Genomic DNA, 22,759 nt, shown 5'->3' with positions numbered 1-22,759 from the left:
GCAGTTCCACCCCTCCACTCACTTCTGAAGGAGCGTGCTGTAAGTACCTGAAAATCTGTAAAAACCAAAATGTGACTTTTGAGGAATGACTTTTCTGGCGCTGCAGGACCCCGTCCTGCCACCTGCCCCCGTGTGTGTGTAGGGGTGGAGACCCCGTGTCAGGATACCTATGTGTGTGGTCAGGGCACTGCGACGCTCTGAGCTGCATGCTCTCTCACCACAGGTCCGCCGGATGACCCAGTCCGGAAGCAGTCCGTGTGTGGGCTTGGTTGCTCAGGCTGGTCAGCACTCAGGCGGCAGCACTGACCTGTCGTTATGGGTGCGAACTTCTCATGCCAGCCGAGGGCGCTGCCACCGGCCACACGGGCACGCTTTCCTTTCCTTGTTTGAGTCATTTTATTATTAAGAAATTAGACTTTTGTTCCTTCTTCTTTTTCTTCTTTATTATTGCAAAATCAGATATACAGAAAGGAGGAGAGACAGGAAGATCTTCATCCGATGATTCACTTTCCAAGTGACTGCAACAGCCGGAGCTGTGGCAATCCGAAGCCAGGAGCCAGGAACTTCCTCCCGGTCTCCCATGCGGGAGCAGGGTCCCAAGGCTTTGGGCCGTGCTTGACTGCTTTCCCAGGCCACAGGCAGGGAGCTGGATTGGAAGTGGAGCTGCCAGGATTAGATCCTGCGCCCATATGGGATCCTGGAGCTTTCAAGGTGAGGACTTAAGCCACTAGGCCATGCCGCTGGGCCCTGAGTAATTTATGTTTATTATTATTTTTAAAGAGATGCTGAGATCTAGAGATTTTCCATCTGCTTATTCACTCCCCTGTTGCTGACAGCCACCAAGGTTGGACCAGGCCAAAGCCAGAAGCCCAGAGCGCCACCCATGTGAGTCGCAGCAGCACAAAATGATGTGCTGTAGGGGTCAGCGCGATGGCTTGATCAGCCAGTCCTCAGTCCTGTGGCACCGGCATCCCATATTCATGTCCCCGCCTGCTCCTCTGCTGATCCAGCTCTCTGCTTAGGCTTGGTGGGGTAATGGAGGATGGCACCCACATGGGAGACCCTGAGACGCTCCTGGCTCCTGGCTTCAGATCAGCTCAGCTGTGGCCATTACAGCCATTTGGGGAGTGAACCGCAGATGGAAGATCTTTCTGTCTCTCCTGTCTTTAAATCTGCTTTTCCAATAAAAATAAGTAAATCTTAAAAAAAAATTCCTGCTGTGGACTTCAACTGAGTTCTGCCTGTGGCTTCTTTGGTTGGCATGCCAACCTTCCAGCTTCCCCGCCCAGGTTTAAAGACACTTGCACAAATGCGCTTAAACAGCCCCTGGGAGGGAAGCGGGCACGTTGGATTTTTAGATCCGGGGTTTTGCGAGTGAAGCCCAGCCTTGCCCACGTGGGCCTGTGCCTCCTGCACCACACAGGACCCGCGGGGAGGCCAGACCCGGGGCTGGTGGCGCCGAGCACGCGCCTCGAGGGGACCTGGAGACCCCGGGCCCACCTGGAGCCCTCGGCGCCCGGGGCTGCGAGGACGGCCGGTGCCGCACTAGGCCGCCGGGGACGCCTACCGCCCAAGCCGACCCCCGGCCCCTGCAGGCGTCCCCGGCGGCCGACGCGTTGCCTCGGTAACCGGGAGTCGGCTGCGCGCCTGCGCCGCGGACCCTTGCGCCTGCGCGCCCGGCGAGTGGCATGGCGGAGCCGGAGGTGGAACCGGAGCAGATTCGCCTCAAGTGTATCCGCAAGGAGGGCTTCTTCACGGTGCCCCCGGAACACAGGGTGCGGCCGGGGGCAGGGCCGGAGGGGGGCGTCCCGGGCGGCAAGGGGCCTTCTGGGCTTGGAGAGGGCCGAGGAGGCAGCGGCGCGGTGAAGGGGAAGCCGGGGGACTGAGCGCAGGACGACCCCGCGTCGAGGTCCGCCCGATCTTCTAGCATCCCTCAGACTAGCAAGCTGCTATCTTTCTGACCAAATTGGATTGATCTTGGGACTCCGTGTTCCCACCAACTTGCTCAAGCTTAGACCCAAGAGAAGTATGCCCAGCCCGCTGCAGGGGCGCGTTCCCTGTGGGCATCCCCCCAGGTGGGCAGGGCGGTCCTCTGCTAGCCCGAGGCCTGCAGGAAGGCACACGTGCTCTGTGCGGGGTCCTTGACGTGCAGGCTGCGGTGCCACTGGGGGCTTTAGAAATGGTTAGCCTGCGTTTGAGCTTCAGGGCAGCAGCCCTCCTGTTGCAAAGGCCAGGCGTGTGGTTTCCTTTCTGTTTGGGAGCAGGGTCTTGGGTCCAAATCAGCTGTGAAACTTGCTTCTGGGTTGCTCTACTGGTTTCCAAATCCCCGCCTGGCAGCAGCCCTCTCTTTCAGCTGGGGCGATGTCGGAGCGTGAAGGAGTTTGAGAAGCTGAACCGCATCGGGGAAGGCACCTATGGCATCGTGTGTGAGTGGCTGGATGGGAGGAGCGCAGCTACCCGTGCAGGGCAGGGCTGTCGCTAGGACCTGTTTTGGGGGCAAAACAGAGAGGTGAGAGAGAGAGCAAACTACTGTGAACTGGTTCTGGCCTCCAGATGCCCACAGCAGCCGAAACTGGGCCAGCTGAAGCCAGGAGCCTAGAAGGTAACCCAGCGTCCGTGTGCATGATATGGACTCCTCTTGCCAGGCTACCCAGGAGACCATCGGAACCAGGGCTAGAACTAAGCCGAAGCGCCCTGATGGGGATGTAGGCGGCCTGGGTGACTGCTCGGTGAAGCGACTGCAGCTTCCAGTAGCTGGCATGCTGTCAAGTTATTCTGTCAAGCAATTAGAAGTTACACTCTAGCACAATTACTGGGGAGCCATCCTGGCACAAAGTAATGGTTCTTTGTTTGTTTGCTTGCTTGTTTTCTTTCTTTTCTCTCTCTTTTTTAAAAGATTCATTTGTTTGTTTGAAAAGTAGTTAGAGGGCCCGGCGCGATGACGCAGTGGTTAAGGTCCTCGCCTTGCACACCTGGGATCCCATATGGGCGCCGGTTCTAATCCCGGCAGCCCCGCTTCCCATCCAGCTCCCTGCCTGTGGCCCCGGGAAAGCAGTCGAGGACGGCCCCAAAGCTTTGGGACCCTGCACCCACATGGAGACCTGGAAGAGGCTCCTGGCTTCAGAGTGGCATAGCATTGGCCGTTGCGCTCACTTGGGGAGTGAATCATCGGACAGAAGATCTTCCTCTCTGTCTCTCCTTTCTGTATATCTGCCTTTCCAATAAAAATAAAATATTAAAAAAAAAAAAGAAAAGAAAAGAGTAGTAGTTAGAAGGCTGGCACATGGCCTAGTGGCTAAAGTCCTTTTCTTGAATGCGCCAGGATCCCATATGGGTGCCGGTTCTAATCCAGGCAGCCCCACTTCCCATCCAGCTCCCTGCTTGTGGCCTGGAAAAGCAGTGGAAGATGGGTCCACTGCCCAAGCTCCCACACCCATGTGGGAGACCCAGAAGAGCTCCTGGCTCCTGTGTTCTAATTGGCTGTTGTGGTCACTTGGGGAGTGAATCATTGGACAGAAGATCTTCCTCTCTGTCCTCTTTATATATATCTGACTTTGCAATAAAAATAAATAAATCTTTTTTTTTTTTTAAGTAGAGTTAGAGAAAGAGATCTCCCATTGCTGATTCACTTCCCAAATGGCTGCAACAACCAGAGTGGGCTGGTTTGAAGCCAGGAGCTCTTCCAGGTCCCCCATGTGGGTGTGGGAGCTTGAGCAGTGGGCCTGTCTTCCACTGCTTTTTCTGGCTGGAGATGTTATCTGCGATCGGAAGAGTTGTGGGTGGACACAGGCTGTGGGCTGTGCACTGACAGGATGCATGGAGCTCTGTGGGACCAGGTTCCATGACACGTCACACTGGATGCACCCAGCTCTAAAGGGAGGCCCTGGAGCATCAGCAGCCCATAGAGTGCTGGTTGGAGTGCTGCTGGCTCCAGTCCTTTCCAGCTCAGCTCTCCACCTGGGTGTCCCTGAGAATTCTATCTGGAACAGATTTCTCTCTGGAAATCTGTCTTTCCAATAAATGCAATCTTTTAAATAAGATTTGTTTATTATGAGAAAGGCAGATATACTGAGAGGAGGAGAGACAGAGAGGACGATCTTCCCATCTGTTGATTGACTCCCCAAGTGGCTGCAACAGCTGGAGCAGCGCCAATCTGAAGCCAGGAGCCTGGATCCTCTTCCAGGGTCTCCCACGCGGGTACAGGGTCCCAAGGCTTTGGGCCGTCATTGACTGCTTTCCCAGGCCACAAGCAGGGAGCAGGATGGGAGGTGGTGCTGCCGGGATTAGAACCGGCGCCCTATGGGTTCTCTGCGCATTCCAGGCGAGGACTTTAGCTGATAGGCCATGGCACTCTGCCCCAACAAAAGCAAATCTTTAAAAGAAGCCCCAGGGAGCATGTGTCTTTGGCTGGAGGTATCAGTCTGGTGGAGTGTCGGGGGTGCCAGCCCTGAAGGGCACAGGTGGCAGACTGATTGGATGTCTCTGCTGCAGATCGGGCCCGAGACACCGAGACAGATGAGATTGTCGCCCTCAAGAAGGTGCGGATGGACAAGGAGAAAGATGGTATGAATGCAACGGGCCTGGGACCTCAAGTTGGGAGGCTTGGAAAGGTGCCTGCCAGCTCTGTTCCCAGGACTGTGGAGGGGCTGTGTCCCTCGGGGCCTCAGCTCTGGGCATCCTCACTGGCTGCCCAGTGGTCCATCCTTTCTGCCCCTGTGCAGGTGGTACTTTCCCTTGCCTGCCTCTCTGCTGTGCTGCACGTTGTTCATGGCACCCTGAGGGCGGGGCTAGGGCGGGCCCACCTTCCTTCGTGGCACCCTGAGGGTGGGTGGGGGTTGGAGCAGGCCCACCTCCCCGCTGTGCTGCACCCCTGTCCGTGGCACCCTGAGGGCAGGGCGGGGGTTGGAGCAGGCCCACCTCCCCGCTGTGCTGCACCCCTGTCCGTGGCACCCTGAGGGCGGGCGGGGGGCCTCAGACCCTCTCCTTGCAGGCATTCCCATCAGCAGCCTGAGGGAGATCACGCTGCTGTTGCGTATGCGCCACCCCAACATCGTGGAGCTGAAGGAGGTGGTGGTGGGGAACCACCTGGAAAGGTGTGCCATGCAGCTTTGTCCCCTTCCTCTGTGGGCCGCTCCCCTTGCCTGGGCTGCCCACCCAGGAGAAGGTTCGGGGAAATGACTTCCTGTTTTTCTTCCAGCATTTTCCTGGTGATGGGTTACTGTGAGCAAGACCTGGCCAGCCTCCTGGAGAATATGCCCACACCCTTCTCTGAGGCCCAGGTGTGTGGGCTAGGGGCTCCTGGTGAGCTTTGCTGAGGTGGGGTTACTGTCTGTTGGGCTCCCATAGGATGCTGGGTCTCCAGGAGGCCCCAGAACTACATTTGGTCACGTGGGGGAAGGAGGCAACCCTACTGCCAGCCAGGTGGTGGCAGGGCCAAGCTCTCCTAGCTGGTGCCTCCCCTTACCCCTTGCACAGGTCAAGTGCATCGTCCTACAGGTGCTCCGGGGCCTCCAGTACCTGCACAGGAACTTCATCATACACAGGTGTGTGAGAGCAGGTGGGACGAGGCTGAGGTGTGTCTGAGGTGTCGTCTGTGTGATGAGCCAGATGGTGCTGGTTCCTGATACCAGGAGAAGTGGTCCCTGTAACAGCATGTTCTGAGTGCCCCGTGGGAGAGGGGAAGAGAGGGTGTGCTTAGCCCCCCCTGCACCCCAGGAAGACCATGGTAGGTGTGGGTGTGAGGCGGTGAGCAAGGTTGCCTTGGCATCCCGTTGCAGGGGCTGTGAAGGCCGGGCATTGGGTGGGGCCTGAGGGGTAGGGCAGGCTGGGTGTGAGCATCCATGCTGAAAGGCTGGGACACGAGGAAATGTGAGGGGCGCTTTCTGCAGCTGCTGTGAGCTCACTGCTGGGGTCAGCACCTTTTTCTCTCTGTCCCAGGGACCTGAAGGTGTCCAACCTGCTCATGACTGACAAGGGCTGTGTGAAGACAGGTGGGCGCCAGGTGCTCGCCCAGGGTCAGAGAGGGATCTTTGGGGTGGGCCATCCCCTTGAGCATGGCTGGCTCGTTTGCCTTTGAAACTAAGCTGACAGCTTGCTCCCTCTGCCTGTCTCAGCGGATTTTGGCCTTGCCCGAGCCTATGGGGTTCCAGTAAAGCCGATGACCCCCAAGGTGGTCACACTCTGGTGAGTTCCTGGGAGGGCTGGCTGGAGGCTGGGTCCGGGATGGCCAGGCTCTCAGAGCATGGGAGCTGGGCTTGATAAGCATGTCTGCATGAGCTGCCACCCCGCCTTGAACCCCCAGGAGGGGCTGTGGGATGCAGGTTGACCGCTGCTGTTCCTGTTGATGAGAGGCCATAGTTGCCCCCTGCCTCTCAGCCTGCCGCGGCCTCTGGTTCAAGTGACACCTGTGTGGTCACTGTCTTTACTCATCGGGGCTGTCCAAGCCAACTCCTGGGCAGGTGCCTGGTGGGCTGGAGGAGAGGCTGTTGAGGGAGACAGGTGCTTCTGTCCGCAGGTACCGGGCCCCTGAGCTACTCCTGGGAACCACCACCCAGACCACCAGCATTGACATGTGGTGAGAGAGGTTCCTCTTCCCAGGTCACCTGGTCCCCTAAGGCAGAGGCACGAGGGTTGGAGGGCGCTGAAGTGGGTATTTGTCAGCTTCCTGTTCCTAGGGAGGTAGGCCTGATCCTGGAAAACCAAAAGGAGGTATGAGAACAGCCCTGCTTACAGGCCAGTGCTGAGCTGCAGGGGTGACCTGTCCGTGGCCTGGCCTGGGGGCACCCAAGGGCCACCATGGGTACATTACAACAAGGCTGCTTGGGTCTCCAGGGCTGTGGGCTGCATCCTGGCCGAGCTGCTGGCCCATAAGCCCCTACTGCCTGGCACGTCAGAGATCCACCAGATTGACCTGATTGTACAGCTGCTGGGGACGCCCAACGAGAACATATGGCCGGTGCGTCCCCAGCCTTCCCTCCCCCGGGCCCGGCCTCACAGTGGCCCAGCTGGCTGGTGTGTCCCTGGATCCGGCCCCACGGCAGCCCAGCTGGCCGGTGCGTCCCCGGCCTTCCTTCCCCTGGGCCCAGCCCCACAGTGCTCTAAGCTTCTGCTCCCACAGGGCTTCTCCAAGCTGCCGCTGGTTGGCCAGTACAGCCTGAGGAAGCAGCCGTACAACCACCTGAAGCATAAGTTCCCATGGCTCTCGGAGGCCGGGCTGCGCCTGCTCAACTTCCTCTTCATGTATGATCCCAGGAAAAGGTGCTGACCCCACGCGTGGGCTCTGCTGCTTAGCAGGCTTCTCTGGTCTGGATTGGAGGCTGGGCCCTGGGTGCTGACGGCCACCTTTCTATAGAGCGACCGCCGGGGACTGTCTGGAGAGCTCCTACTTCAAGGAGAAGCCACTGCGTGAGTCCCCAGGCCCCTCGGGCTCCTCGGTCCTCAGTGGGTGGGCTCCTGGAGCCGTGCAGTGCAGTGGACTGTGGAGGGTGTGAAGACCCTTGGGGAAGGGGCCCCCAGAGGGGTCAGTCCCTCGTGTTGAGCTGAATTCAGACTGTAATGACGCCCCGCCACCCTCCCTGGAGCCCTGAAGTATCCGTCTGCCCACAGCCTGCGAGCCTGAGCTCATGCCCACCTTCCCCCACCACCGGAACAAGCGGGCAGCCACAGCTGAGGGCCAGAGCAAGCGATGCAAGCCCTGACCGCCAAGACCCTGACATACACCCTGCCCCCTGGCCCGCGGCTGCACTGTGAGCGGACCAGGTGTGGATGTGGAGTGACGCTGTAGCAGTGCGCCCTGGCCCTTCTGTGTGGGGTGAGACTGGCCTTGGACTCATGATTGGGTGGTGACCCAGGTGGGAAGGAGAGGCCAGGGTGCTGCTCACGCAGAGGCCTGTGTCTGTTTTGACGACCAAGATAAAAGCTCCCCTGACAAGTGTGGTTTCATTGTGTTTTAATGTGCCACAGACCTGGATGGGGTGTTCCAGGCGTTCCAGCAAGGGGCGGCGGGACACAGGAACACACTCGCCAATGGGGTCAGGGCAGTGCCAGCAGTCGGGCATCCATCTGCACCCCCCTGGTGGAGGGCTAGGGCAGAACCTCTGTTGACCTGCGGGTTACTGGGGGCTGCCCCGGTCCTGCTATGCCACCCCAGGAAGCAGTGGCTGCACAGACCCAGCACCAGCACTGAGCAAACGTCTGCCTCATGGGGTGGGCCTTGCAGTCTGCTTCCCCTCTGCTGGCCGTTGCCCATTCCCCACAGGCCTTGGACCTGGCACGTGACACCCAGGGCATGGTCATCTGTGCACCTGACCCAGGGGCAGGGGGCTCGAGGCCTCCCAGGGCCATAAGGAAGCCCCTGTGTGATATCCCTGGATATTTTAAGAAGTCCAGGCCTGCAGCTCTGAGGACAGGGTCCTTGAGGGAGGGGGGTTTGGATCCTGTGACAGACATGGGCACGTTGGGGCCCAAGTCTAAGTGCTGAGGACTGGACATGTGAAAGGAGCCTGCAGGGCCAGTGCAAGGCCTGTCCCCAGGAGGAGCTTTCTGTGGCAGGCATAGCGGCCCCACCAGAGCCCCCCTCTGTGCCATGCAGCAGACCCAATACCAGAAGAAGCACCACGGAGGCTCCTGAGAGCCCCAGGCCAGCACCCAGAGGAGCTTAGGGCCGGGCGCCAGGGCTGTCGTAGAGCAAGGTGTCCACCTGAGCACGCTGCAGCCACAGGCGCCTCTGGGTGTCACCCAGCAACACACGCAGTGAGTGGGTTGGGCGGCAGCTGGGCAGGGCTGCACAGTGGGCAGCATGCAGCTGGCGGCAGGTGTCACAGCACAGGGTGGGCAGAGCGCCAGGGGTTAGGCAGCTGTGTGTCTGGTATCCTGGGAGCTCGGGGACAGGCCCGTAGGCAGAGGCCGGTGTCCTCTCAGCCTCCAGGTGCCTGGGACTGGCCCTGCCCGGGCTCTTGGGGCCTTCGGGAACAGGCCGGCTCAGCTCATGACGGAGTGAGAGGAAGGAGAAGGTGGAGGACTCTGGCTCCAGCTCTTCCTCCAGGGCCCCATAGGGCGGGCTGCCCACCTGGGTGAGCTCCTCAGCCTGGGATTCCCAGTTTGGGCCCCCAGTGCCCCACAGTTTGGCACTCTGCTCCCAGAGTGGTGGCCTGTAGGCCAGCTCCACTGGGGGTGAGTCTGGACCTGGGGAGGGTCCACCATAAAGACTGGCCTCCTCTGAGCCTTCGTCCTCCTGCAAGTCCCGGTACAGGTCCAGGGGGGCTCCATATGCAGAAGGGGTGCCCCTTGGAGGCAGTGGTGGCGGCTCTTCATCCTGGGCCAGCCGCTGCTGCAGCCAAGCCACACAGGAGGCCACGTCCCCACTGGCCCGCCGTGCCTGCAGCAGCTCCTCGGCTGGCAGCACACTCGTGCCCAGTTGGGCCAGCACCTCGCTCAGGATCTCACACTCCAGGCGGAGAGCGAAGCAGCCCAGAGCCACCTGTACCAGCTGCTGGGCTGGAGGCAGGGCTGCCACCATGAGACGGTGGTCATCCCTCCGCACGTAGCCCATCTTCTGGAAGCTCTTGGTCAGCAGGTCCTCCGAGAGCACAGCCTTCAGCACGTGCACGTAGCCGCCTGAGAAAGTCTGCAAGGAGGGACACGGTCAGCCACGGCCAGCCGCCTGGGCTGACAGCTGGCCGCCCCCGGGGTCCAGACAGCAAGCTAAGAGCTAAGAAAATGGCCCCACACACCAGAAGAAAAACAGTCCCGGTCTCCCGCACCCCAAGTCCAGATGTTTGGTTACACAAACGCAAACATGGGCTCTCACTAGACTGGGTTTTATCAGCCTCACAGGTGAGGGGCCAGGCGTGGCAGGGCAGTGATGAGAGCTGGGACAGCTAGGCACGTCTCCCCATCTGTGGCCCAGCAGGTTTAGAAAGATGAGGACCTGTCCAAATGCAGACAGCCCAGTGTGGGCAGAGAGCCAGGCCCTGAGCCAACTGTGCTTAGTGCCAAGCCTGGCACAGGATCTCTGTTCTGTGGCTCCCACAAGGCGGGTCTTCCGTGAGCCAATGAACTAGTGATGGAAGACCATGCCAGCCAGCAGGTGTCCTGCCTCAGCAGCAGAATTAAGTACAGCTGCCATAGCAACCGTGGGGGCGGACCTCGCCCACGTGCGCAGTGACATCACCACCGCCCTACTCTTCCCAATTAGCTCAGTCTCAGCAGCTCTGCCCCCACGTGCTGGCCAGCAGCTGCCAGAGCGGCCAGGCCACCCTTTCCACAGCGTCGGATCCAGGATGGCAGAGGAAACTAGCTGGGTGCCTGGCACTTACATAGGAGGCCAGCCTCAGTTCCTGGAGGAGTTAACATGGCATAGGGACGTTTAAGTTCCGCCCACTCTTGCACTAGGGTTTCCATGGCAACTGTGCCCGGAGGTCACTTAGGGCAGTGATGCCAACTTGGTGGGTCAGGTGAGCACCTAAGCCCGCTGCTTTCCACCCGTGTTCTTCCCAGGGCCACCGAGGTAGACCTCGACGCGCCCACAGCCCCTCCGTGTTCTGAGTTTGGCGAGGCCTAAGGATCCTAAAGACGCCGGGCACCCCACTCCCGCGGGGGCCAGCCCCCCACCCCCAGCAGGCCGGGCTGAGGCCCTGTGACCGGTCTGCCCCGCTGCTCGCCTTGATGGTGGTGAACTCCTTTCTCCAGGGCAGCAGGTACAGGTGCACGGCGGCCAGCTCCAGCAGCTCGAAGGCGCGGGCCAGGCTGCGCAGCGCGGGCGCCAAGTCGGCGCGGCCCCACAGCCCGTCGGTGAGCAGCGCAAGCGCGTCGTCCTGCAGCGCGCCGTGCAGGTCGAAGTCCTCCACCAGGATGTGCCAGAGCACGGCGCGCAGCGAGGGGTCCCCGCACACGCCCGCGCGGCCCCGCCGCAGCTCGCGCTCCAGGCACAGGCGGTAGTCCTCGGACAGCGAGCTGCTGCCCATCCTGGCGGCAAGAGCACGCAGTGAGGACGCGGACACCGCGCCCCGTCCGCCGCACGTCCCCAGCACCCGCAGCCCACCCTCAGGCTGGCAGCCCTGGGCCCGGCCCGCGCGCTCCTGGCCAGCCGAGCGCGCAGCCCCTGCACGAAGGCGCTACCTGTGTGCGCCCCGGGTCCGGGAGCCGCCGCCGCTCGCTCCGGCCTCCTTCCCGGCGCGCTTCCGCAGGGCCCGGCTCCGCCCTCAGGCCTCGGCCGTGACGCCAGGGGCGGGGCGTCAGGTTCGGGCCCGAGAAAGGCGAGGGCGGACGCGGCGCCCCGTCTCCACCGGCTCCTGTCAGCCGCCGTGCCCTGCGCTCGTCCTTCCCGCAGACCTGTCCGAGCTGCCGCGACGCGCGCAAGGTGGGCTCCCTCACCGCCGTTCGTCCGCCTGGGGTGGACGTTTGCGCCTCGCGGCGACTAGTGACGGGCGCGTGGAAGGGCGAGCCCACGGTTGGAGCTTGCAAGGAGGTCGCGGCAGGGCGCTCTGGCCTTCGGCGGAGCCGCTCTCAACCGGGACAGGTCAGCGGCAGGACAGGGATGAGCTGTCGCGCAGGGAGGGCGTTTGTGAGCCCCCTCGCTCCCCGGGCCCGCGTGTGAGGAGGACCCGGCATTGCCAAGGAGACAGCTGTGTGAGCCAGCAGGCAGGTCCGGGCAGCGAGTGGAGCAGTGGTTAAGGCGCTGCTCTAGGGCCTGGGTTGAATCCCAGCTCCATTTCCTGCTAGGGAGAACCCCGGGAGGCCCTGGTGATGGGTCACTGCTGCCACGTGGAAAACCCAGGTGGGACTTCCGGCCCCTATTGCTGGCTTTTGGGGAGTGTCCCCCATTGTGGGGTGGTGTGTTGCAGCACTGCAGCAGCAGGCACCCTGTTTGGGGTTTCTACCCTGCAAATTGACAGTGAATGAACCCTGTAAGCCACCATAAATTGTTTTGACGGCCTTCACCAGACTGCAGTGTACACAAATGTACAGAGAGGTCTGCCCAGAGCGACTGGGCAACCCACCTGGTGCCACAGGACAGACAAGCCACCCTGGAGCCCAGTCCCCAGGCAGCCACTGTGTGTTCCAGGTGGTGGTTTAGCCTGGGAGCTGCTAAGACCACTACACTACACCACAGGCGTCTCCATCCTCCTGTGGACCTTGGAAAGCCCCGGTGGAGGCAGCCGGGATGGCTACCTCTTCCCCTGGGTCTCAGATGTGTGTGCTGGGTCAGAGGCCATCACAGATGGCCTGCTGGGTCTCTGTCCCTCCCTCACAACTCACAGTGAACTCTACCTCCCCTGGCATTGGCAGTTTGTCCAGCTGCTGCCAGCCTGGTGGCTCTCAAATTGGGTCTTGTAATTCCTTGCTCTTGGTCTGCACTGCCAGCAGCCTCCAGGGTCCTGAACGCAGCCTCAGTGCTCCCCTCAGGGTGGGCTCCGGAAAGCCAAGCCCACTGGCACTTCCCACATCAGGATCTGCTCCAGGAAGTGGGGTTTCAAGACAGGAAGGCCGGTGGCAGGGGTCACCACTCCGCCCTGCCAGGACTCACATCCCGGGCCAGGAGCTCGGATTCTGTGGCTCAGAGTGCAGGTAAGCCTTCCTCCTGCGGGCCCACAGGGCTTGGGTTGCAGAGGACAGCTTCACAATGCAGGGCAGGTGGCTGGGAGTCCTGAGGGTCTCCGGCTTGACCCCCTCAAGGGCAGCAGCCCAGTCCCGGACATCCATGGTACAGGCTGGCTGCTGGTGTGTCTGGGTCCGACCAGCTCTGCCATCCCCTCAGAGCTGCTGCTGCCACCTTGCCACAGGGCCCATACACCCGAAGCCCTTCCTCTCCTACCCTGTCCAGGATTCCCTGGCAGGTGCTATCCAAGCCTGTCTGCTTACCCTTCTCCAGAGGACCCCACACCACCCTGGGGCAGGGCACCTCTGCCCAAGCCACTTTCTGTGAAACAAAGACTCCTGGGAGGTCCTCATGTGTGACCTCCAACCCTGGCTCCCTGGTGAAGGGCCTGCAGGGAGAAGCACACAGCTGCCAGGCCAGGCACAGCCCAGAAGGCCATGGTCCCCTCATCTGTCATAGGGTTGCTGTGGTGGTCAGCCATGGGACAGCTCAGGAAGGCACCCCTGGGTGGACGGTTGCCATGATGGGACAGCCCAGGAAGGCAGCACTGGATGGACAGTCACCTTGGTGGGCAGCCGTGGGACAGCCCAGGAAGGCACCCCTGGGTGGGCAGTCACCTTGGTGGGCAGCCATGGGACAGCCCAGGAAGGCACCCCTGGGTGGACAGTTGCCATGGTGGGACAGCCCAGGAAGGCAGTGCTGGATGGGCAGTTGCTGTGGGACAGCCCAGGAAGCCTGCACCTCATCTTGGTGTCAGCTGGGATGACCCCAGCACCAGGGACGGAGTGAGCCACACAGCCAGACAGTAGTACCTTTTTATTTGTGTTAGGCTGAACCGGCAGTCACGTGGATGTGAACAGCAAGGCGCTGCTGAGCCCGGGGCTCAGCTGAGGGCAGGAGTTGGCCAGGAGTATCGTAGTGTGTACTGCTCACTGCCAGGGCGAGTCAGGGCAGAGAATATCCTAGGCCTAGGGTGGGGATGCGGCTCAGGAACCCCAGGCCCAGGCCAGTGTAGGTGAGCTGGGCAGCCACTGCCCAGTCAAGAAGCAGCATAGTGTGGCAGGCTCTGCACCCTGACTCCAATGGAAATTGCCTATAGGCATGTACTTCCCAAGGGTGGCATGGTAGGTGGTACAAACCAGAGCCTTCCTGACATTCACAGGGCCCAGGCCCAGCCAGATGCTCACCCACCACTGCAGGCCCCAGGGAGATGGCAGCCCCGGGCCGCCTCACAGAACCCGTGTTCTGCTGGGAACTGCTATGTCCCCATCTTGTTGAATGAAGAGGCACCACCCCAGACCTCTGGGGCTGATGCAAGGAGAGGCAGAGGGCTGGAACCAGAGGGCCCACCATGCTGCCCTGCCCCAGCACCAGGTGTCCAGGCCAGCGGGAGCTCCCTGACAGTCCTCAGGAGCACTGAGGCTGGGTGCCCTGGGGCAGCAGCTCCACGTAGCTCAGGGCACTCTGCAGGGAGGTTAGGCAGTAACCCTCCTCGCCGATCAAGTACCTGTGTGCAGGCAGGAGCAGGGTTCCCGTCAGCTGGAGGGTCTGTTCTCACAGGGCACGGACTAGGGCATGTGAGAGTTGCACGGGGGAGTGGGGAAGGCCCTTGAGCAGCAAGAGGCCCCAGCCCAGACATGCTGCCCCCAGCACCGCTCTGTCAGGTGTGCTGGCCACAGGCCATGGGACACGCTGACTGGGCAGCCCCTATGCGCGAGGTACTGGCAGCCACTGTGTGCTGGCTCCACCCTAGGCCCGGGTGCTTACCCCTCGTGGATGAATTCCTCCAGGGCCGCACACTCGGACACCAGCTGTGGGAGCCCACTCCTCAACACCACGAAGGACAAGATGGGCAGCAGGTCATCAGCACCACTGCAGGTAGCAACAGCAGCTGCTGAGCTTGACCTCAGCGGCCTTGGCCTTGCCGGTAGCTCTCCCCGCTCCCCTCAGCCAGTGGGTACGCAGCTGTGGCTGTCTGATGGGGATTCTGTGTGCAGAGTGGGGACTGGGCCAGTGGCAGCCCCTCCCACTCCAGGCTGCACAGATCCCAAGGGGACCCGGGTGGGATGGTATAGGGAGACTTCCATCCACAGCTCACTCGCTCCCCAGGGGAGAGGGGCAGCTCACGCTGGGAGGCTTGGTTAGGGGTCACTCAGCTCTGAACTAGGCCCACAGACTTGCTGCAGGCAAAGAGGAAGTGAGACACTCAAGATACAGGCTGGCCAGGGCTCGGACACATTCAGCTCTGGTGGTCTCATGCGGCAGATGAAGAGCGAGGCGGAAGCCAGGCCAGCTTGGCCAGCCTCTTCCTACCAGACTCTGCAGCTGAGGGCCTGGTGGTGGGAAGCAGACTGGCCATAGGCTCGGCTCTGGCTTCTTGCCACCTGTGCCCTGCAGGCTCCTGCCCAGGTGTTCCTAGGGCTCAGCCCGCCCGTGAGAGGCAGGGCCTGTGTAGTGCTGAGAAGGCAGAGCAGGGCAGAGAGGTCAAGGCACTGGGCCAGAGGCAGCAGGAGCCAGACCAGGAACAGCGGAGGGATAGGCAGGGATTTGCTGGCAGTGGCCTTACAGCAGAGGGTCTGCAGCCCCCTCCAGGAGAGCCCCTGGGCACCCCTGGAGGGACTGTGTGGTCATGGCAGCTGCAGTATGGTTTGGGTTAGCAGGACTGCCCCTCACAAGGCAGGCCCCACACACTTGCCCCAGGGGACTCACATGGCAGCAGAGGCTGGGGGCTGCGGTGTGGTGTCTGGAGTGGCCTCCTGGGCACGGCAGTAGTCTTCGGCACAAACACAGATGGCCCGCAGAGCCCGCACTGCGGCACACAGAAGGGCTTCAGGTGGGAGCAGGTCCTGCTTGCGGCTGTGGGCTCCCCATGCCCCCTCCCTGGCCTCACCAATGCACTCCAGCTTCTTCTGGGGGCAGCTCTCCAAGACCAGCAGCCCTAGCTCCTGGGTTGCTGTACTGTAGGGGTAGGCAGTAGCCCCCTTGGCCTGGGGGTCCCTGGGCAGGAGTTTGGTGGGGATGCCAATGGCTGTGGGTGGTGCGTTCCTGTACAGCTCCATGCTCCTGCCCAGTGCCTCCTCCCGGCCACGGTGCACACTCCTGGGGTGGAGAAGCCACACTCAGCTGCCTGGGCCCATGTCTGAGGGTTCCAGACCCGTCCCAAGCCACGGCCCACTTGTCCCAGTCACAGCCAACTGGAAACACAAGGCTGACCTCCCAGTGAACAGATGTGAGCCAGAGACTGGAGCAGGCCCTGGGGACACAGGACCCGGGAACACCAGGTTATGTGGGTGGGTGGCCGGCTAAGTGGCAGCCCAGCCTGTACCTGTAGAGGGCCAGGAGCAGGGGCCAGAGTGGGGAGAAGAAGGGCTCTTCCAGGCACGCCAGGCAGCGGTCCCTGCAGGCAGCTGTATTCAGGCTCTCGAAGGCCAGCAGGGTCAGGGATAGCAACCTGTCTGCCAGGAGCAGGGCCAGCAGTGTCATCAGGATCTTCATCCAGGCCCTCAGGGAGAGGTGCAGCCTGGCCCTTCCCCAGCTGGCCTTCAGGCACCGCCCCCCCGGCCCACCTTGCCTGTACTGTGTGGCTTGGGATTGGGGCAGGGCACTGTGGACCACAGCTGGCCTGCTCCTGCTCTCTGGGGGCCAGGACCACCTGCTGCCCAGAGGCTCTCACAGCCAGACCCTCCCCAGGGAGAACGCTGAGAGCCCTGAGGGCTCAGCTGGTGAGGGCCTGGAGGGAAGCCCTGGGCTTGCACGCCAGCCTCTACTGTCCTGGGAACCAGCGCCTGCTCTGCCAGCAGTGCCTGGGCCTCACCGATGGCATTGTGGATGTCCTTCACAGTGCTCTGCAGCCGTTCTGCCAGGGGCTCTCTTTTCCCTGCTGCGGGCCGTGGCTCAGGCTGCCCAGCAGGGCTTGGGCCCCATCTCTCAGGTGTGGCCAAGAACTGCTCCAGGTCCTCGAAGGAGCCGTCCTTGTCCGGCAGGCGGGAGGAGGCATCCGGGGAAGGTGAGGGGGGCCCCGCAGGGCTGATGTCTGCCTCCCTGTCTGGGGGGCCAGGATGGAGTGGGGGTATGGGAGGAGTGGCGGGGGGGCCGTCCTGGGGCCTTGGGGCTGTGCTGGGCTCTGCAGGGGATAGCATGCAGTAGAGGCTCTGTGACGCCCGCAGCCGTCGGCTCCCGGGAGCCAGGAGCCCGTCCGTGTCTGGGGGCAGAGAGCAGCAGCCTGGGGTGGGTGTGGCGCCGGCAGCAGCCCTGCTCACGACGGGGTACAGCGTGCTATACACGGCGCACTGGAGCCTCTTCAGGAGCTGCGAGATGGGATGGTCAGGGAGGCTGCAAGGAGGGCAGCGGCTGGCAGGGAGGAGGCTGCAGGCACAACTGCTTACCCTGCCCTGGCTCCTCAGCAGGCAACAGGAGGCCCGGCCCTCCACCCCTGCCCTGGCGCCTCAGCAGGCAACGTGAGTTCCGGGGCCGCCCATGAAAGCTATAGGGGCCACATCTCCCCACTGCCTGTGACCCGGGCTAAGAACCTGGCCCTGGCTTATTACTGACCTCACACTTCTGAACTTCGGGCCCACACCTGTGACTTCCACATGTCCATAAAATGGTCCCTCCAGGAAAGAGTCCCATGAAGGGACTTGAGCGTTGTTTCCTGCATGGGATGTGGCCTCAGCCCTACAAAGGGGCTTAGAAGGAAGCCAGAGGGAAACCAGCTAGGCAAGGGCAGCCGTGGCACTAGCCAGTGTCTGAGCCCATGGCCCCAGCCTGCTACACACCTAGCCATCCTGAGGAACTTCCATGCTTTCTAAGCCCGCTCCACATTACTCAACAAGCAGGTGCACAGCCCAAGACCGATGGATGGAGGCTCAGGCTGGGGAGCAGGTACCTGAGCAGGTGGGAGACCAGACTGGTCACTAGTGACAAGTCCCCTGGGCTCCTCTTGAGCTTGGCTCTCCACTGCTTCGGCCAGTCCTGCAAGACAGGGGCCCCCACACTGGGACCCTCATCCCCAGGCAAGGTGGCAGGGAGCTTCCCTGGGGTGCAGGGAGAACCCAGCCCCACAGGGCTCCACGGCCATGACCACTCCCCCCGTGTCCCCCAGACTCACGTGGTCTTGCTCATACTCAAGGATGGCAGCAAAGAGGGCCCGCTGCTCCCGCTCCTCTGGTGTCTGGGCTACCTGGCTACAGAACCTCCTGCGGAGCAAGGGCAAGCTGGGGGTGCAGGGCTGGGCCTGGAGGGGGAACCCCTACTAGTCCTCCCTCACAGTGCCCCAGATATGGGCAAAAACACACCTGTTGGCGGCCTCCTGGAGTCGAAGGCGGCGTTCCTGCATCTTCCTCTGGAGCTGTGGCACGGAGTCAAGGGCTGGCAGTGTCTGGGCCGAGGAACCGTGACGGGGGACTGGCGGTGTCTGGGCCGAGGGACCGTGTCGGGGGGCTGGCGGTGTCTGGGCCGAGGGACCGTGTCGGGGGGCTGGCGGTGTCTGGGCCGAGGGACCGTGTCGGGGGGCTGGCGGTGTCTGGGCCGAGGGACCGTGTCGGGGGGCTGGCGGTGTCTGGGCCGAGGGACCGTGTCGGGGGGCTGGTGGTGTCTGGGCCGAGGTTTTATCCCACCCTGCCTCACCCCATCTGCAAGATACAGCCCAGGTTGGGCTCCACGGAGCAAGAGTGGGCACCAACTCTGGGAAAGTGGACTTCAAGGGTAGGGAATTCAAGTAGGGGGACAGTGTGGGCAAGAGGAATTCTGGCCCCGCCCCATTCCCTGTCCCCCACTCTGCCCCCAGCCACACTCAGAAGGGTGCTGTCTCCTCCCGTGCCTTGGCAATCACCAGGTTCTCCATCATCTGCCGCTGCAAAGACAGGGTCTGGGGGCATGGACAGCAGTGAGTGCCCCCTGCCCCACCCTGCCCCGGTCCCCTTCGGCCCCCTCAGGCCCTGCTCACCAGCGATGTCTTCTGTGTGGCCTGGCTGGGGTCTAGCCGTGCCATTCGGGCCTCATATGCAGCCTTGAGCTTCTGGTTCTGCAGGGAGGCCTCCTCCAGCGGCGTCAGCTCCCTGGAAATGGGGTCAGGCTACCAGTCTGGCCCCAGAGGAGCCTCCCTCTCATTTCCCAAACCCATTCCGAGGTGAGGGTGGTAGAGGAGGGGGGCAGTCCTGGGGCTGCAGGCCATGGTACTGCCAGGTCTCCACCTGCCACAAGAAGCTGGGCACTGGACTGTCCTGAGAGCCAGTTAGACCACCCTGGACAATGACAAGCACTGTGAAGGCGTATTATGGGCTGTACAGCTAGGACAGTTTGTGACTTGGGAGAGGCAGCGTGTCTCCAGTGGCCACTGTGTGGCACTTGAAGGCCGTCTCGCTCACACCTCCTGCCTTCTGGGATTGGAAGAGAGGGGCTGTGAGGAGATGGGGCCAGCAGGGATGTGGTGGAGGTGGCCCTGCTTTGAGCTACTCAGGCTCCTGTGGGCTTCTGGCCTGTGTCATGCTCTTCAATCACTTCTAGACAAGCATCTGGAATCATCCGGGCTTCTTTCTCCCCTTTTCCCAGAATTCCAAAAAACTTGTGAGGCATTGCACCCTCATCTCCTCTGCGTCCCTTACTACTTTCCTATATCTTGTATTTATATATTTCATAGATGTGTGTGTACATGTTTATTGTGGCTTGTTTTGGTGATGCCTTCTGGAAACTTCTGATCTGTTTCTGAATTCATGGATTCTGTCTTTTGCTACTTCTACTTTGCTGCTACAACTCATCTACCCATCTTCCGTATATTTGTGTAGGTTCCTACTGAAGAATATAATTTATGCTTTAAAAAGATTTCATTTAGGCACCAGCACAATGGCTCAATTGACTAACCCTTCACTGCAAGTGCTGGGATCCCATAGAGGCGCTGGTTCATGTCCCAGCTGCTTTACTTTCCATCCAGCTACTGGGCCTGGTGAGGTAGCTTAGTGGCTAAAGTACTCGCCTTGTATGCCCGGAATCCCATATGGCTGCCATTTCATGTCCTGACAGCTCCACTTCCCATCCAGCTTCCTGCTTGTGGCCTGGGAAAGCAGTTGAGGACGACACAAAGCTTTGGGACCCTACACCTTGTGGAAGATTGGGAAGAGGCTCCCGACTTGACAGCTCAGCTCCGGCCATTGTGGCCACTTGGGGAGTGAACCAGCAGACGGAGAGATCTTTCTGTCTCTCGCTCTGCATGTCTACCTTTCCAATAAAAAATAAATACATCTTTTTAAAAAAATTACGTAATTTTAATTCATTTTAAAGGCATAGAGCATCTCTCATCTCTTGGCTCATTCTTCAAATGTCCCAATAGTTGGGGCCAGGGCGGGTGGAAGGCAAGAGCCTAGAACTCAGTTCCTGTGTCTCATGTGGGTGGCATGGTCTGCAGTGTGAGAGCCATGAGCACTGCTGCCTCCCAGGGTGTCCGTCAGTGGAAACTGGAATTGGAAGACACGGGTGACTCCAGCGGGCATTCCCGTGTGTCACGTGATTATCTCCTGTGCTGCACCAGTTGCCCAAACTATTTTTATTTGTTTGTTTGGGTCTTGGGAGAAAAGGTATGTGCTGCCTACTGATTTATTTCCTAAGTGTCTGCCGGGCAGAGCCAGAACCAGAGCAAGGTGCCAGGCACCGTGTCCAGGTCCCCCTTGACTTGCACCATCACTGTGGCCTCCCTGGTTTTGCACTAGCCAGAAGCTGGGGACTAGAGCTGGAGTTGCATAGAGGGGACGGGGGGCGGAGGGCGAGTCTCTGAACTAGTGGAATTCCTGATTCCCACTGGTCTCCGAAGAGTAACTGCAGCAGCACTGTTCTGTGTTTTTTTTCTGGGGTAGGCTCTAGTTTTGCTGACTTCTTGCCATCACCCCTCCACCTCTTGCTCCCTACACCGGTCTAGTCTGACTTCCCTGCTGCTCTCTGGTCAAAGGGGATGGTGCCCACTTGGGACCCCAGGCACTGGGTCCACTGCTGCCAGCTCCAAACCCAGCCCCTTGGCCCTGGGCCCGCACTCCCCCGACTTACTTCTTAGAGCTGTGCACCTCAACCGCCTGGAGTCTCTGGAAGATTTCGGGGGGCAGGAAGGGAAACAGCTTCCCTCCTTCATCTGAGCACACACGGCGGTGTCGGCTGGGAGCACAGGGGCTGGGCGTAGCCACAGGTGGGGCTGGCTTCAGGGACGGCTTGCCTGTGAGCCAGACAGACACAGCTAGGGGTCACCAAGAGGAGGTGTGGATGTGGGGCCACGCCGCAGAGTGTCCAGGGACCCACCAAGCTTGGCTGCTGTCGACTGGGCCCGCTCCAGACACTGCTCAGCCAGCTTCAGCATCTTTGAGGTGTCGGGGGGCATGGTGCCCCCAGCTTCTGGGGGGCGGACAGGAGGGTTGGTCACAGCCAGCTCTGTGGTAGGATCAACGTGACGGGGTAGAGAGGCTGGGCAAGCCTAGCCCACAGTGTCTCCTGCCTAGGGCTCCCCTTGACCCCTTGAGTGTCCTGATACCTCTTGGGGGGGTCTTGCTTATGTGATAGCTCCTCCTGAAGAAGGGCATCCATGGGGCCAGGGGCCGGGCAAAGCTATGCCAAGGGGTCCTCTTGCATGCCCACCTGCCAGCCCTGCACTATGCACCCCTCCGTCCACACCCTGCCCTCACCCATCCCACCAGCACTCCCCCTTGGGTCTCCTCTGCCACCTACCACCTGAGGCGCAGGGCTTAGCTCCAGCTTTGCTTGTGCTTATGTGCCTGTACCAGGGTGGGACTCTCCCCTCACAAGGCTGCTCCTGCCCCCACCTGCCACTGGCAGCAGCCCCACTCCTGGCTGGTTTTCACATCATCCTGGCTGCCCCCATCGGGCCCAGAATCTAGGAAAAGGTTCTCAAAGACCTGCCAGCCCCACATCCCTCAGGACCTCTGCACATGCTATGCTCGGTACACCCCAGACACCCAGTGAGTGTGCACAATGCATACCCACCCAGTGTCTACACCACCAACACTTGTCCACCCCTGACACTGTCCTATTGGTCCACCTTCTGCTATTGACCAGGCTGCAAGAACATGAGCCTGCCCTTGTCTGGGACCAGTGCCTGGCCCAGGAGCTGAGGCAGAGCCGTACCCCCGGTCGTCTCTATTTCTTCCAGCAGCACCTGCGAGATGTAGTGGATGCTTCTCAGGTATTCCGTGTACGCCTCCTATGGTGGGAACATAGCAGGCATCAGGCAGTGGAAGGAGCCCTGCTGGGCAACCCTCCGAGGCCGCATCAGCCATGCCCTGCCCAGCACAGCACAGGTGGCAGCCAGGGAGGGCAGTGAACACCTACTCTCCCCTCGCTGCCAGGGCCAGACAGTCTCCCTGGGCAGTGGCCAGCATTTGTTTTCCGTATGGTCTCAGGAGACCACTGGCGGCTTTAAAAGAGACTCCCTGAGAGGCGAGGCAGGTGGCGATCCCTTCCTTTGCCTGGGTTGAGGGTCCCCCAACTCTCCCCAGCGCCGCAGGGACACTTAGAAGAATGACAAAGTGACTTCCAGGCGGGACTTCTGCTTCACAGGGGCAGAACTGGGAGCAGGGCTGCCTTTGCCCTGGCCACTGGCTGGCTGGGCTGGGCAGCCACGCTCCAGGGCTGGCAGCTGGAGCGGACACGTCAGGCGCTGACCCTCGAGGTCACCACACAGTGGGCGCTGTCCAACGTCAGGACCAACCCCGCGATCTGCTGGGGGCACGCCAGGGCGGCTCTGCCCGGCTGCACGACCCCGTGCGCTCAGCGTCCAGCAGCGCACACCCAACACCCAGTGCCTAGCACCTCGCACCCAGCGTCCAGCACCGCGTACCCAGCACCGCGCACCCAGCACCCAGCTCCGCGCACCCAGCACCCGCGCGCCTGGTACCCAGCAGCCAGCGCCCAGCACCCGGCGTACCAGGGCTGACCCCCGGTGACACGCTGCGACGCCCCATCCCCGCCCCCGCCTCGCCGCACCCGGGGCCGGTTGCCGGTGTCCAGCTCGATCGCCCCGTTGGCCAGCTTCATGGCGCTCTGCAGCGGCTTCATCGCGCCGTCCCCGGCCGCAGCGGCCATGGCGCCCGGGCGAGGGGCGGGACGGGCGGCCGCGACGCGGAACGCAGGCGGAGCAGCCGCGGGGTCCGCCCGGGCAGCGGACGGCCG

The 22,759-nt window shown here is 61.5% G+C and overlaps 3 protein-coding genes across 6 annotated transcripts in view; 1 reads left to right on the top strand and 2 right to left on the bottom strand.

Moving 5' to 3' along the window:
* The window catches only part of CDK10 (cyclin dependent kinase 10), a 29,312-nt gene extending 21,368 nt beyond the window's left edge, over positions 1 to 7,944 (top strand). The window contains exons 3-15 of one of the 4 annotated variants that reach the window (XM_040982212.1): positions 1,685 to 1,737; positions 2,354 to 2,426; positions 4,492 to 4,563; positions 4,991 to 5,093; positions 5,198 to 5,279; positions 5,476 to 5,543; positions 5,938 to 5,990; positions 6,114 to 6,183; positions 6,515 to 6,574; positions 6,832 to 6,955; positions 7,118 to 7,257; positions 7,352 to 7,404; positions 7,606 to 7,944. In XM_040982212.1, coding sequence (XP_040838146.1) covers positions 4,545 to 4,563; positions 4,991 to 5,093; positions 5,198 to 5,279; positions 5,476 to 5,543; positions 5,938 to 5,990; positions 6,114 to 6,183; positions 6,515 to 6,574; positions 6,832 to 6,955; positions 7,118 to 7,257; positions 7,352 to 7,404; positions 7,606 to 7,697 — 864 coding nt within the window. In that variant the 5' untranslated portion in view covers positions 1,685 to 1,737; positions 2,354 to 2,426; positions 4,492 to 4,544 and the 3' untranslated portion in view covers positions 7,698 to 7,944. Of the gene's footprint in view, positions 1 to 1,669; positions 1,776 to 2,353; positions 2,427 to 4,491; positions 4,564 to 4,990; positions 5,094 to 5,197; positions 5,280 to 5,475; positions 5,544 to 5,937; positions 5,991 to 6,113; positions 6,184 to 6,514; positions 6,575 to 6,831; positions 6,956 to 7,117; positions 7,258 to 7,351; positions 7,405 to 7,605 lie in introns of those variants that run through there. The other 3 variants (XM_040982210.1, XM_040982209.1, XM_040982213.1) reach the window with 3 other exon arrangements.
* Positions 7,932 to 11,188, bottom strand: SPATA2L (spermatogenesis associated 2 like). Its single transcript, XM_040982207.1, has 3 exons — positions 11,119 to 11,188; positions 10,662 to 10,965; positions 7,932 to 9,625 (listed from the first exon to the last, which is right to left on the bottom strand). Exons 2-3 carry the CDS (start codon positions 10,962 to 10,964, stop codon positions 8,657 to 8,659), a joined length of 1,272 nt encoding a protein of 423 aa, XP_040838141.1. The 5' UTR covers position 10,965; positions 11,119 to 11,188; the 3' UTR covers positions 7,932 to 8,656.
* Positions 11,189 to 13,399: 2,211 nt separating this feature from the next.
* Positions 13,400 to 22,734, bottom strand: VPS9D1 (VPS9 domain containing 1). Its single transcript, XM_040982206.1, has 15 exons — positions 22,574 to 22,734; positions 21,716 to 21,791; positions 20,876 to 20,968; positions 20,630 to 20,792; positions 18,543 to 18,654; positions 18,402 to 18,464; positions 17,893 to 17,945; positions 17,706 to 17,793; positions 17,484 to 17,569; positions 16,413 to 16,930; positions 15,924 to 16,053; positions 15,489 to 15,697; positions 15,308 to 15,407; positions 14,366 to 14,470; positions 13,400 to 14,105 (listed from the first exon to the last, which is right to left on the bottom strand). Exons 1-15 carry the CDS (start codon positions 22,670 to 22,672, stop codon positions 14,006 to 14,008), a joined length of 1,995 nt encoding a protein of 664 aa, XP_040838140.1. The 5' UTR covers positions 22,673 to 22,734; the 3' UTR covers positions 13,400 to 14,005.
* Positions 22,735 to 22,759: the final 25 nt, after the last annotated feature.

Source organism: Ochotona curzoniae, unplaced genomic scaffold (genome assembly GCF_017591425.1).
Source record: "Ochotona curzoniae isolate NIBS_2020 unplaced genomic scaffold, NIBS_Ocur_1.0 contig_3622, whole genome shotgun sequence".
Taxonomy (NCBI): Eukaryota; Metazoa; Chordata; class Mammalia; order Lagomorpha; family Ochotonidae; genus Ochotona; species Ochotona curzoniae.
This window is presented reverse-complemented; position numbering and strand designations above follow the sequence as displayed.

What these genes read in the sequence shown, in the direction of transcription:
- SPATA2L (XM_040982207.1), bottom strand. Translation starts at nt 10,964, where the DNA reads ATGGGCAGCAGCTCGCTGTCCGAGGACTACCGCCTGTGCCTGGAGCGC. An exon ending in AGGAGTTCACCACCATCAAG is followed by an intron (nt 9,626 to 10,661) that starts GCGAGCAGCGGG and finishes CCCTCCTTGCAG; the next exon opens with ACTTTCTCAGGCGGCTACGT.
- VPS9D1 (XM_040982206.1), bottom strand. Translation starts at nt 22,672, where the DNA reads ATGGCCGCTGCGGCCGGGGACGGCGCGATGAAGCCGCTGCAGAGCGCC. An exon ending in CTCCAGGAGGCCGCCAACAG is followed by an intron (nt 17,794 to 17,892) that starts GTGTGTTTTTGC and finishes CTTGCTCCGCAG; the next exon opens with GAGGTTCTGTAGCCAGGTAG. An exon ending in GGACATCCACAATGCCATCG is followed by an intron (nt 16,054 to 16,412) that starts GTGAGGCCCAGG and finishes TGCTCCTGGCAG; the next exon opens with ACAGGTTGCTATCCCTGACC.